Raw genomic sequence first — 14,822 nt, 5'->3', positions numbered from 1 at the left:
GTTTAACATCTACATGCTCCCACTGGCACAGATTATAAACAACAACAAAATAAACTATCACAGCTATGCAGATGACACACAAATATATATCACAATGTCACCAGGAGACCGAGGCCCTGTACAGGCTCTTGGTAAATGCATTGAGGAAATCAATGACTGGTTGTGCCACAATTTTCTCCAGCTAAACAAAAACAAAACTGAGGTAATAGTCTTTGGCGCCAAAGAAAAACGATTACAGGTCACCAGAGAACTTCAATCTATACATCTAAAAACCACAAACCAGGCGAGAAATTTGGGTGTAGTGATGGATGCAGACCTAAACTTAGAAAAACACATTAAGACAATAACAAAGTCAGCTTACTATCACCTCAAGAATATATCAAGGATAAAAGATCTGATGTCTCAACAGGACCTGGAAAAACTAGTCCATGCATTCATCTTTAGTAGGCTTGATTACTGTAACAGCATCTTTACAGGTCTACCTAAAAAATCAGTCAGACAACTACAGCTCATTCAGAACTCTGCTGCTCGAGTCCTCACTAAGACCAAAAAAGTGGACCACATCAGTCCAGCTCTGAGGTCTTTACACTGGCTGCCTGTCCGTCAGAGGATAGACTTTAAAGTTCTGATGCTGGCCTATAAAGCTCTGAATGGTTTAGGACCAAAATACATTAATGACCTCCTGACCCAGTATGAACCATCCAGATCCCTCAGGTCATCTGGATCCGGTCTTTTATCAGTTCCCAGAGTCAGAACCAGACACGGAGAAGCTGCATTCAGCTTTTATGCTCCTTATATCTGGAACAAACTCCCAGAAAGCCTCAGATCAGCTGAAACACTCAGTTTATTTAAATCCAGGTTGAAGACTCACCTGTTCTCAGCTGCATTTGAATAAAGCACCAAATCCACACTTTAAGCTTAAATTTCAAAACTTACATTTAACTACTGATTTTATCTACTGTTCTGATTTTATCTGTTTTGATTTTATATACTGTTGTTTGTTTGTTTGTTTGTTTGTTAATTAGTTAGTTAGTTTATTTGCTTGTTTTAATCAATTTTAAATCATGCTTTTTATTTGTTCTTGTTTCTAATGTCTCTGTAAAGCACTTTGAATCACCTTGTTGTTGAATTGTGCTATACAAATAAACTTGCCTTGCCTTGCCTTGCCTTGCCTCAAGGCACTTCATACTGTAAGGTATTTGTGCCCAGTAAGTAAGTGTATTCACAGTTCACAAGACTCTAACCAGCTGTGTTAACCTTCCTGAATATCTTAAAGATCTTACTTTTAATTTCCTTTGTCCTGAGACAATAAACAAAAGGATTTACAAGAGATGGAGCGAGGATTGTGCCAATCAATAAACCCTGGCGTTCTTCGAGAGTTAATACCACACCAAACCTGGTCAAGATAACAATGATAAACTGGGGACAGTATAAACATATTACACAAATCAGGTGACTCACAAGAGTGCTTCCCATTTTCTTTTTGTCATTATTTGATAATATTTTCACAAAAAATAAGATCCCACAATATGAAAGACAAATGAAAGTGAATGTGAAAAATGACAGAAAAAATGATATAATGGCAACTTGGTTGAAATATTTCTCTGGGTCAACACAAGTGGTTCGCATAACTGCAGCATACTCACAGAAAGTGTACCTAAGCCTCGAATAGCAGTGAGGGAGCGGTGTAGCTGTTACAAGTGTAAAAAGCACAAAACTACAGGCAACAAACCACAGAATGTATGTAAATACTAGTGTACGTGTAATTGTTAAATAACTATGATACTGAAGAGGATAGATTATAGCAATTAATCGATCAAATGCCATAATTGTTAAAGAAAACCTCTCCATTGTTACTCCCACCTGATAAACATACATTTGAATTAAACACTCCACATATGATATGGTATTAACACCAGCAAGTAGAACCCCGATCATTGTTGGAGTGGCAGTAGAGGTATAGAAGATGTCAACAACAGCAAGATTGCAAATCAGAAGATACATTGGTTTATGTAACTGCTTGTCAGAAACAATGAAGATGATATTGACCAAACTTGCCAAAACAGCTAGTAAATAGGTTATCAGCATAACCACACCAACTGCTACAGGCATTTTGACTGTGTCAAAACCACCTATAATAAAATGTGTTAGTTTGATTGAAGCATTCTGTAAAGACATATTTAACAAATATTATGTTACAAAAATTATCAGATGCGGTTGAAGAAGTAAAGATATGCTGTTAACAGTAAACAGTTGTAACAAAAGAAAAAGAATTTTAACCCTATTAAATCCAAACAGGTTTGGGTTAACCCAAACCTGTTTGAAAGCACACAACAGTGCTTTCATATTTTAAGTCTCACAACAACAGGAAGTCTTAACTTGGCAGCTCCCTCATCAAATCACGCTGGATATCAATTGTCTGTGTTTACATATCACCAAAGACTGCAGATTACATCATGTATGATGTCACCCCCACCCTCCAAAACCAATGGTAGATGAGGATAGTTTTAGGATAATTTTAAATTACACTAATTCTATTTACATAACTCAGCACAAAATGCTACAGGGCAATGTTCCCTCTAATTTTTAATGTTTTTAAGCCAGCACACAAACTCCCTGAGCGGCCCCTTGGACCACTGTGAGCAACAGCAGACATGTGCACTGTGGTCCAGCCAGCATCGAATCCATCCAAGCTACATGGTTTATTAAAATAATAAAAATTACAGCATTTACATTTATGTTAGACTACTTTTAATTAACTGATTTAGCCCACTTACAATGAAAAGTTAGAAAAAAAATCTTGTTCGTGACCTTTGTAGTTGTTGTAACACTATTGGAAGTAAAAATAACTTGAACTCCAATTTTAGAAAACAAAACTTTCTTTCTTTTTTTTTCATATAAAGCTCTGACTTGTATTATGAGTATGAGTCTGTGGTCTGGGAGAGAGTCCTGTAACTCTCCGTCTGCAAAATACAGTATATAATGACCAATGTTGGGAAAATAATTATATAGTTACTTCTTCAAAAAAGTCACTGAGTTATGGAAACAACAAAGTTTTTTTCAGCTGTTTACCTAAAAATGTAGCCAAGGTGTTTTTTTAAATAAACATTTCAAACTATTTACAGAACAATCAGGTGTTCTGCATCAAATTTGATGTCTGCCATACTTCGCGGAAACAGACCAGGCTGGCCTGGACGCGGACATCGAGAAGATCGAAGGATTGCGGTGGTGGGTTTCCATGGCAATGACTGGACCTGCTCCAGCGCTGTTTGTGGACTCTGGTGCTATTCTCTGTTTGGCCCTTCGTCGTGGCTCCATTAGATGTGCGTGGACCTGCTTTTCCTGAGCGTGGGATTGATGCAGCTTTGCCATAGTACCTGAAGTTGCATTTTTTATGTGTTTCGTGCTGGTTACAGTTGTAGCATGAGTGTTTAAGTTTTGTACAATTCTTCCTGGTACTGTTTTCACATATTATGCCGACTCTTACAGTTTTTGAAGAAAAAAAAAAAAACGAAAAAGAGGGACTTTCATTCTGTAATTGTCCTCACTATCCTAAGTTTCTATAATATGGCCATTTACCATGTGGGACACTGTCATGTATGCCAGTTTGTCCATATTGCACTGTACATTTCCCTGTTTTACTTTTAACATCTTATCCTGCTGAACCATGTATGGAGGCTGGTTAAGTCTGGATTGTACCTTTGCTGTGTTCGGCTGGGGACAGCGTCTGTTTAACCCGTGGGGAATATGTAACAGTTACAATGGTGTGGTGTCTCTTTAATATAACATAAGTCAAGGGGTTATGAGGTCATTAGTGTGCGCCACTGCCCTCTCTGTGATTTATGCGAGCAATGTGCTTGCACGCGAATACATGGAGAGAGATGGACTTTATATGTTTTACCTCTCCAGAAAACCTTTACAACGTTACGGGTTGTATGAACATTGTCATATTTGATAAGCAGCAGCATTTCAGCCGGGCCTTGTATGGTTGATGAATAGAATGTGCATTAAAGGATACGCTGTGGAATCCCCAGTACCATTGGATTGCACGACACTGGACATTATATTCTTCATTTCCAGTTAATAATTGTACAGCTGCTGTTATTGTGTATATATTTATTTATATTTCTTCATACATTCTTATATAGTTCTATATTGTGTATTTTGTTGTACAGTTATTTTATTTTCAACTTTAATTTATATATTTTATCTTATTCTTCCCAGTTAAATTTACCCTTCATTCTAATTTGTGTTGTACAGTTATTTCATTTTTAACCTTAATTTATATTTTATTCCTTCCTAGTTAAATTTACCCTTTTTAATTTTTCATATTTATTTCCTATCTTATTCATAGCCTTTTCCTTTTTTTGTTTTCTTTAGGTCACGAGCAGTTGTCCAAGCATTTCACTACATATCGTACTGTGTATGACTGTATATGTGACAAATAAAATTTGAATTTGAAAATTTGATTTGAATTTACCAGTGTGATCGTGTATTCTTCCTACTATCCTGCTAAGGTTTCTACCGCCTCCTCTCAACCACTGAACACAACTCAACGTTGCAAACCCCAACAACAAACAAATGAAAAAGGCAAATAAAAACAAACAACCATTTAGTGTATTCCAATAATATATTATAATTTAGACAGACTTGATAAAGACAAGAAACATTTTTGGAGCAGTTTTTAAGCACAAAATTCATAGATTAAATAAAACATATGCAGGCCTTGTACTGAGGAGATGCAGCCTATTATGCATAAATTAAGCAGATAAATGCATTGGAATAGCACTCTTCTGCTCTGAGCATGTTCATATTTACTAACACACTTTCATACAGCACTTAAAGACTTATCAACCATTCTAAATAAACGGGTCTGTCTCTTGAAGCGGTTCTGAGTCACAATTTAACATTTGAACCGGTATTTGTGTAGAAACGAATAAATGTGTTGTGGATAAATGTATGCATCACAAAATATTTTTATTTTTAGAAATAATGTTAGTATTTGTAATCTAAGTAAATTTAACAAATCATTTCTTTTCATTTGAAATATATAAAATTATAACAAAATACAAATAGATAGATTTAATCTTTTGTCCAACTAAACTTTCTTACAAAACAAGACACAACTTTCACTGTGTTCCCTCTTAAGTTTGCTCATTAGGTTAATGACTTCTTTGTTTACAAAGGGCTGACAGGAAAGATGTGTCATACTCACCCCTCTTGAGTGAATTATCATTAGTACCTAGCTCCAGTAATGAACCTCAAAGGGTTTGGTAACACAGTACTTGTGTCTTTTATTTCTGTATTTGATACATAGATATATCAAGATTTGGGCTTGATAAAGTTGGACTCACATTATTACACATCTGAATTGAAAACCACTCATTTGTTTGTGCTGTGAAGAACGAGATGAGGAGACCAAGATTGCCACCAGGAGAATTACACCCCAGAAAATATCCTGTATGTGAATCATCTTGTTGTCCTTTGTGCTATTTGTTAAAGAAGCTTAATCTAATGATTGCACAATTTATTAAAGAGAAGCTCTCTAAACACTACTCGTACACAAGTCAATAATCTATAATAGTGTTACATCCTCACTTCGTATGGATATTCTGAAAAACAGTCTCAAATCAGAAGTACTTGACTCCCTGGTATAACTCTCAAATGCGTACCTTAAAGTAGATCACTCCAAAATTTGAGAGTAAATATAATCTCACTAATTTAGAATTTTATTTAGCATGTAAAGAGTTTGCCGCTCTATAAGAAAGCCCTCTGTAAAGAAAGGGCATCCTACTATTCATCATATTGAAGAAAATAAGAACAACCCTAGGTTTCTCTTCAGCGCTGTAGCCAGGCTGAAGAGTCACACTTCCTCCAAACCAAAAACTTGAGTCTATCTGAGCGTCTGAGTGCAAGCAACTTTATGACACCAGTTTATGTGCATATAGGGACCTCTTGAGGAAAGCAGTGTTGTGGAAATGTATTTCCACTGAATTGGGCATGTCAGGTTTTTTAAACACTGAAATAAATTGTTGTTAGACATAAAAGTTATGGGCATGTGTGAAGTTTTGCTTTATGTACTAAAAATTAATACATTGTTTGTTATCTAACATGATATTAATATTATATTAAATTCACTTGTCAGCTGCAAAATAATGTAAAATGCAGACTGAGTTCCATACAGGAGGTTTGTATTAAGACATCATATGAAACTCAAGTATGCATGAAATATATATGATTCAAAATGACAGGAAACATCTAGAAAATGTAGAGCAGCCACAAAAAATGGCACACGGGAAGAGCGCAGCAGCCACCACAACACAAATTTTGGGTCATTTATTTGGTCCAGCTAGTGGTCAGTGCAGCGCTTGCAGTGCACGCTGTGTCCTATGTGAAAGTGTCATGCACTGTAAAAAATATTCCATAGAAAAACGGAAAATGTCCTGGTAATTCTCTGCCAGTACATTTTCTGTTTTTTTACGGAAGTTTGACGGACTTTTCTGTAAATGATAAAACGGAAAATTCTGTAGATTTACAGTATACTCTCTGTACTATTTATGGACATTTCCTTCAGCTATAAAATGGAAAGTATTGTTGCGTAATCAGTTTTAATAATAATAATAATGGATTGCATTTATATAGCGCTTTTCGAGAACCTCAAAGCGCTGTACAATTCCACTATTCATTCACTCTCACATTCACACACTGGTGGAGGCAAGCTACAGTTGTAGCCACAGCTGCCCTGGGGCAGACTGACAGAAGCGAGGCTGCCATATCGCGCCATCGGCCCCTCTGGCCAACACCAGTAGGCAAGTAGGGTAAAGTGTCTTGCCCAAGGACACAACGACCAGGACAGAGAGCCCAGGGATTGAACCGGTGACCTTCCGGTTACAGATGCGATTCCCAGGGGCGACCGTGGCTCCTGAGCCCTGGTCTTTTATTCGTCGAAGCATCCAGAGACGGCAACGGAACTCAGTAGTCATTTCACAAAACCTTTATTCATCTTTATTCATCTTCATTTAAGCATGCACTTCTAGAAGGGAAGACGAGGCCGGTGTGTCCCTCTGCAAATCTTCACTCCTTTGTCTGTGAAACACAGTTTTGTAGGGGCGACCCTATCATAAAACCCCCACGGTGTGCTGCAAACTCTGTCTGTGTCTATGTGCACGAGCACATGAATGCCTACATGTGCGCGTTCCCACGTGTCTATGTGAGTGCTCGTGAGTGACTGTGTACGCATACCTGTGTGTATGTGTGTGCACATGAGTGAGTGTGCGTGTGGATGTGTGTGCATGACAGTTAAAACACTGTGGGTGTAGGTGACTCCCTAGGTTATAAAACCCATCTCCCTTCCAGACCACAGTTATCCAGTTACAAATGTTGAGACCCCCACCCAAACATTCTCTGGGGAATTTCCACTCAGCATTAACTCCTCTCTGTTTTACTTTCACAGTTCAAGTGGGGGAGAGGTCTCCTACAATCTACTCCTAAGTTCACGACACAGTGAGGCCTTTATTATATTAAGGGCAGTGTCAGTATCTCTACAATAGTTCTACATTCTATGTTAACACATTTCTAAACTCTAAAATAAGCTAAACACTCCTACAGTATATTTTCTGTATCATTAACTGATATTTTCCGTTGATAGAAAAGTTGAAATTTCTGTTTATATTACTATTTCCAAGCACTTCTTTTCACTGTAACTCATTAAATATAGCTCCTTATATCCTTAAACGTACATTTCTATGCAATTACAACCTAGTACACCATGTACTCAAAAATTCATAAATTAAAACTTAAATTAATTTGTGCTTCAAACACAACAACATTGGTACAATTAATGTTAAACATTTTTTTATTCTCCTTAACTCAAACACTATACTAAAATATAACAACAGCATCCGTCGTGTCATAAAACGACTAAACAACTGATACATGAACAAAATAACTCACAAGCTTTCAAATTTGAGCATTTTTATTTCCTTGAAATCAGGTTGCCCTCATGTAAATGTGTTTATTTACATTCATTCAAGTGGCTACCAAGTGTTTTCTTCAAACAGGACACCTGACAAACAAAAAATGTCATATTTAACAATATGTTCACATAATAATATCCAGAGTACCTTTTAGTTAGAATCACTGCCTTGTGGTAGTTTTGCCTCAGCCAAATGGTTAAGGTGTGGTTTACATCCCTGTCTGTCCACTTATGATACAGTATACACATGTAGTCAGTTATAGCCACTCACCTTTGATTACTGAATTGCATTCACTTCATTAATGAAGTGAATGTAATTCACATTTGTGTGAACATTTGTCTGAGATTAAGTCTTTGGGGTCTGCCTTACAATATAACATACTTGAGTCAAAATTTGTTGACTGTTTAAGTGGTGCCACATGAATAAAACTGAACAGATCTAAATAAGATGTTCCTGAACTTTGGGTTTATTCGAACAGGACGGATGGATAACCACAGGACTTTTCCCCATATGATAACTAAAACACAAAATAAATTAAGACAGATTACTGTCCCAAACTTAAAGATAAAAGTGTATTTACTGGACTTGTTTTGTCAGTGAGGAGCAAAGTACAATTAGAAGTGCTTGTTCTGATGAAATGTTAAACTGTAAACAGCAGCGTAGTGAATAAGGATCTGTGTCCACAAATCCTCAGCAGTGACAACACTTAATCATCATAGTTCAAAATCCTTAATGCACACCTTTCTCTCCACTGTGTTCAAATGCTCTTAGCTGTCATGAAATATGTCAGGAAAAAGTCTGACATATTTCATGACCATTAAATGTTAGACAAGGCTCTGAAAACAAGGTTACGTTTACAAACAAAAACCTCTGCTTGTGCGCACAGACCCTAAATCACAACAAATAAGACAATAGTAAGACAAATTACTACAAAGTCTTGTTACCACTCTTCATATACCAGTGTGACAAAGTCCTGAATGCAGCCTGCATGTCCATCAAGGTCCATCTGAGCTTTAAATAAAATACACTCAACTTTTCCTTGGATTTTCAGAGTTCCTCAGTTCATACAGGAACTGGAGCAGTCGGGGTTAACGTGTCACTGTGTTGCTCCTCCGTGTCAGCCATTGAGACTAGTTGCAATTTATTCTGAGGAAAAAAAGAGAAACAACAAGACATTTTTAAAAAGTTTGTATTTTTATAATTTTTTTTTTACCTAGAACTAGAGATGGACCGATCCGATATTACCTATCGGTATCGGTTCGATACTGACCTAAATTACCGGATCGGATATCGGCGAGAAATAAAAAATGTAATCCGAGCCATTAAATATCAACAAAGCACCTCACAAAACTTGCGACACGGGGTAACTCGGCTCAAAACCGTAGCACGTCGGAGCAGTGTGCTCACGTGATAGAGCGGCTGTGTGTATTTTTAGCCTTCTACCAAACCAGCATTTCATCCCCGAGGAAGTTATCCCAGAGAGAAGTAAAGCAAGTGTGTAAGTTCATCTCTGAATGTTTGTAAAGAATTCCCATGTTAAGCTTAACAACTGATATATGGCATGACTGCCTCTCTCTCCTGCTGCTACTTCAGTTGTGAAACTGCTTAATGATCAGCTGATCGGCTTTTCTGTCGCGAGTTTTTCTTCTTGTTTTTGGCCCGCTTTGCACCAGAAAGAGTAAACCAGCGGCTGAACAACAGCAGCACGTTTAAGCTTGATAAGCTGTTGTTAGAATTTATTTAATATTACTTTCGACACCAGGATATTTTTCTACATAGCTGACAGCTGGTAACTGTGCAGGGGCGGATCTAGCAAAGTTTAGCCAGGGGGGCCGAGAGGGCATGAACAGGGAAAAGGGGGGCACAAAGACATACTTTTCTTTCTTATTCTCATTTAAAATGTCGAGCTTTTAATAAATAATTATCTGAATCTTACACTCAAAGTTTTAATCTGATGTAAAATGTATAGAAGTCCATTACTGTATATAGTAACTGTTAAGTCTAATATACCCTAGAAAGCTATAGTACTTTTTCCTATATCCATAGTTTAGTTCTTGTCACGGTCTGCGGAGGCAGACCGTGCGGGAATGTGTATGGTGGACCCAGGTGCGAACACAAGCGAGGATGCAGGAGTGGATTTAAACAAAAGCGAGCCTTTTATTATGGCTGATGAAAGGAACAAAACAGAGTGAAGGCAGCATATGAGTAGTAGCTCAACAGAAACCTAAACTGGACAAACTAAGGAAAGGCTATGGCTGGAAATACGGAACACAGGGGGTGGGAACACAGACGACGCGACACAGACTGTATGAAACACAGAGACTAAATACACATGAGGGATGATCAGGGGAAGTGGATGCACACGGGGAACACAGGTGACACTGATAATCATAACAAGACACGGCAGGAGTGAACGTAACACTGATGGGAGATGGGCAAAGTAAAACAGGAAGTACACAGAGGTTCAAACAGGAGGAGAGAGAGCACGGGGAGAACGCAGACATAACAGGCTGGGGAAAACATAGAATAAAACACAAAGAGAGACGAGGGCTCATAAATACACAGAGGGGCACACAGGGGGTAGGAGTCACGAAGGGAAAACACATAAGGAACAACGTAACAGATCAACCCAGGAAGCATGGCCTAAATAAAGAACAAAATACAAAAATACATGAAAACTAAGAATACTGGGCCCACATGGCCCAGGACCATGACAGTTCTAGCTCCATTTGCCGTTTGTATTTACTTTCATGTTCAATAAACCACCTTTACACCTTCACGACTGCCTGCATTTGGATCCTCCTTCATTTCCTCCACACGGCTCACCTCACTCGCCGTGACAGTACGGACCAGCCAGATATGGATCCAGCGGCATTCACCCCACCCACGGAGCTTCGGGACCTCATCACGAACTCCGCTTCAAAAATAATCAACCTGTGGCTAGAGCATGAGGGAGAAGCATCCCTCCACGTTCTGGAAGCCAGACTGCAACAGCTGCTCACGGATTATCCCTGGCTATTGGACTCACTACACCCACTCGTGCTAGACTTCATCCTTCACGAACTTCACCTACACCCACCAGCCGCTACCGCTTCCCAACCCAGCCGGAGGTTTTGCCTGGGAGGAAGCGACGATCGCGCCGTTGGCGCGTCGCCCCACAGCCGGAGATTAGGACTTCGGAACTGCCGGCTGTGGTGAGTGGAAAAGACGCTCCGTCTGTTTCACCAGTTCATATGACTGTTTATACCGGGGCTGTGTTCGTTGAGTCAGCTGCTCAGCCGGTAGCTCGGTTAACTGCCCAGCAGTCGCTAACTCAGTCAGCCACTCAATCTTCACCTCCATTACAGTCACAGTCAGACCCAGTAGACACCATGTTACAGTCCATAGCCCAGTCAATAGCTCAGTTGGCAAGAGATTCATCAGCCTTATTATCAGTTCAGCCAGCCACTCCACCACCTGTTACTACTTCGCTACCTGTAGCTCAGTTGCCACCAGTTCAGCAGCCTGTCCACTCATTTACCCAGCCTTTATCCTCACAGCCTCATTACAAGCAGGGAACACACTCCACACAAACTTTTGCTGGTTCATTTAAGCTGGCCATCTCAGAGACAGTTGCTCCCTCTAGGGCCTCCCCAGAGGCTGGGTGTCAGTCACCAGCCAACTCTGGACCCCTAGAGGTCAAGACGCCAGCACCAGCAGCCTCACCGGAGAACTCACCAGAACAGTCTCGGCTCTGACTGAGGAGCCCGTCCAGTCTCACGTCATGTTAGCTGGGGGTTCAGGTGAACCCAGCCAGCGTCCTGCCTCGTCGGCTAGAGGGCCAGAGGAGCCCGGCCAGCCTCAAGTGTCATCTGCTGGGGGTTTAGGAGAACCCAGCCAGCCTCAAGTGTCGTCTGCTGGGGGTTTAGGAGAACCCAGCCAGCCTCAAGTGTCATCTGCTGGGGGTTTAGGAGAACCCAGCCAGCCTCAAGTATCGGCTGCTGGAGGGCCCGTGGAGCCCGTCCAGCCTCATGCCACGTCTGCTGGAGGGCCCAAGGAGCCCGTCCAGCCTCATGCCACGTCTGCTGGAGGGCCCGAGGAGCCCGTCCAGCCTCATGCCACGTCTGCTGGAGGGTCCGAGGAGCCAGCCAGCACATCTCCATATCACCTCCTGCAGCATCACCGCCGTCGGGTTCCGCAGCCGTCCCGCTGCCGTCGGGTTCCGCAGCCGTCCCGCTGCCGTCGTCAGCGCCTGGTCCAGCCTCCGTGTCTTCATCGGCGCCTGGTCCAGCCTCCGTGTCTTCATCCGCGCCTGGTCCAGCCTCCGTGTCTTCATCCACGTCTGGTCCGGCTTCAGCTCCGCCTTCGTCTGGTCCGGCTTCAGCTCCGCCTTCATCTGGTCCAGCTTCAGCTCCGCCTTCGTCTGGTCCAGCCTCCGTGTCTTCATCCACGTCTGGTCCAGCTTCAGCTCCGCCCTCGTCTGGTCCTGCCTCGTCTGGTCCTGCCTCGTCTGGTCCGGCCTCGTCTGGTCCTGTGGTTGCCACGCCGCCGTCAGTGCCAGCTCGACCCGTTCCGCCTCGTCTCTGCCGGCCGTTTTCCGGGCCTCTAAGATGGCATCATGGCCTTCGGGGACGGCCTCCGGAAAGAGTTTGTCGCCGCCGCTGGCATCGCGGCCGTCCTCCGGACCTGCTCAGTGGCCGCCACTACCTTCCAAGAGGTCGGCCTCCGGAACTGTTTGCCCGTCGCCGCCGGTGCCGTGTGCACGGTCGGCCTCCTGAACTGTTTGCCCGTCGCCGCCATTGCCGTGTGCACGGTCGGCCCCCAGAACTGTTTGCCCGTCGCCGCCGTTGCTGTGTGCATGGTCGGCCCCCTGACTGTGTTATGGACTAGTGAACAGTCGTGTTTTGGTTCTGGACTCTCGTGCTCCTGGTTTTTTGTGTTTCGGGCCCTCCTTCCTGGGCCCCCTCCACCCGCCCTGGCTTGGTGCTTGTGCTTTTTGTTTGGGGCTGTCGGGAGCCAGCCCTTTGAGGGGGGGTACTGTCACGGGTCTGGGTCCGTTGGACCCAGTATGTGGAGTTTCATGTTTTTGTTATTCCATGTTTGAGGTTATTATGTTTTGGTTTTAGTTTGCATCAGGGATTGTTTTCTTGTTCTCTTGTTGTGTTTATGATGATGATTATGATGTTTATTATTTGAGTTTCATGTTTAAGGATTTGTTCTCGGTTGTATCTCACGTTTAGTTTAGTTCAGGTTCCATGTGTCATTCTGTCTGTCTCTCAGTGTTAGGTCTGCGTCTTGGTGTGGTGTTCTCATTTCCTGTTTTATTGTGAAGGTCTGGGTCTCATGTGAGTGTGTTCAGTTTTACCTCTGTCTCGTCTTGTTGATCATTCCCAGCTGTGTCCACCACCTGTGTGTAATTCCCCTGTGTTTCTCTGGGTGTATTTACATCATGTCCTCCGTTATTGTAGTTGCTGGTCCGTCTGTGTATTCCACCCTGCCTCATCTGCGTTTCTACCATGTCTCACCCGTGTGTTCTCCCTGCTGTCCGCCGTTAGTCTCTTCTGGTCGTTCTCGTTAAGGTTTGTGCTCTGTAGTTTAGTTGATCCCAGTATAGTTTAGTTCTAGCTCCATTTGCCGTTTGTATTTACTTTCATGTTCAATAAACCACCTTTACACCTTCACGACTGCCTGCATTTGGATCCTCCTTCATTTCCTCCACACGGCTCACCTCACTCGCCGTGACACAATATTATTTTCATGATTTTGATGGTCACTGTAGTTGCTATATTAGTTCTCTCTTTCTCTTATACTTACAATAACCACACTATGGACGGACAAGTGACTGTTTTTACGCGTACTTTCGTTACCAACAATGACGGTAAAACCATTGTTTGGCTCCGCCGTCCGCTTGTTTATTTTCCACATAAACCTTTCACAATAAAGCTCAAGTTTCTGTTGAGACTTTTCAAAATAAACTGAAACGATATACATTATTCTCAAACATAAAATTTCAGAATATTCATCAAACAAATGACCTCAAATAAAAACATCAAGTAACTATAAATGGCGCTTACAGTCACCACGCAGATGAAGGCACAGAGAATACCAGCATGGCCAGCAAGGATGAGGCAGAACCACCTAGCTCCAAACAGAAGGACCAGTCAAAAGAAATCGAGGACCTTATTGTTTGGTCCATCTGTAGCATGGGCATGGTTAGGTTATGAAAAGTCTGACATGCCCCAGAAAACTGTACTATGCAAATTATGCCACAAACTGGTCCCCACCACCACTCAAACACGACAAACCTCTTTAACCACCTACACAAGAATCACATGAGTTTTGAGAGAGTTTACGAATGAAAAGCAAAAAAGAGCCATCAGGTGCTCAAAATAATCCTTAGACTCAAACGTTAGAACAGGCTTTTCCTCGCAGCACACTGTGTAATAAATACTCAGAAAGAAAATGGCGGCCGTTTAAACTCATGTCTAAAAATGTATTTTCATGTGACTCCAGGTACACAACGCCCAACTGAAAACACTTCACATAAGTCGAATTGCCCGAGAATCACAGAATTTACAGAAAATGTACTATTTTATGATATATATCGTTATCAGGAGAGATATGTCTTATATTGGGATATGAGATTTTGGTCATATCACACAGCCCTACAAAGGATTATAATTCACGTAGAGTTGCTGTTACACCCCGGCCTAGGCTACCGGCGTGCAACACAAGAAAAATAATAAAAAGAAGTAAATCACACAGCCACAGCGTTACAATGAGTCGTTTTATTAACTTGACAGGCAGCGAGCGTCAGGGTGGGCATGGCCAAAACAACAAACAAAACACACTGGAAATAAATCAGAA

General features: G+C 41.6%; 1 protein-coding gene across 1 annotated transcript; it reads right to left on the bottom strand.

Annotated features, from left to right (window-relative positions):
* Positions 1–1,239: 1,239 nt before the first annotated feature.
* Positions 1,240–2,178, bottom strand: LOC113036558 (olfactory receptor 867-like). The gene has a single exon (XM_026192976.1). The coding sequence runs from the start codon at positions 2,176–2,178 to the stop codon at positions 1,240–1,242; it is 939 nt and encodes a 312-aa protein (XP_026048761.1).
* Positions 2,179–14,822: the final 12,644 nt, after the last annotated feature.

This window comes from Astatotilapia calliptera, chromosome 14, assembly GCF_900246225.1.
Source record: "Astatotilapia calliptera chromosome 14, fAstCal1.2, whole genome shotgun sequence".
NCBI classification, from domain to species: Eukaryota; Metazoa; Chordata; class Actinopteri; order Cichliformes; family Cichlidae; genus Astatotilapia; species Astatotilapia calliptera.
This window is presented reverse-complemented; position numbering and strand designations above follow the sequence as displayed.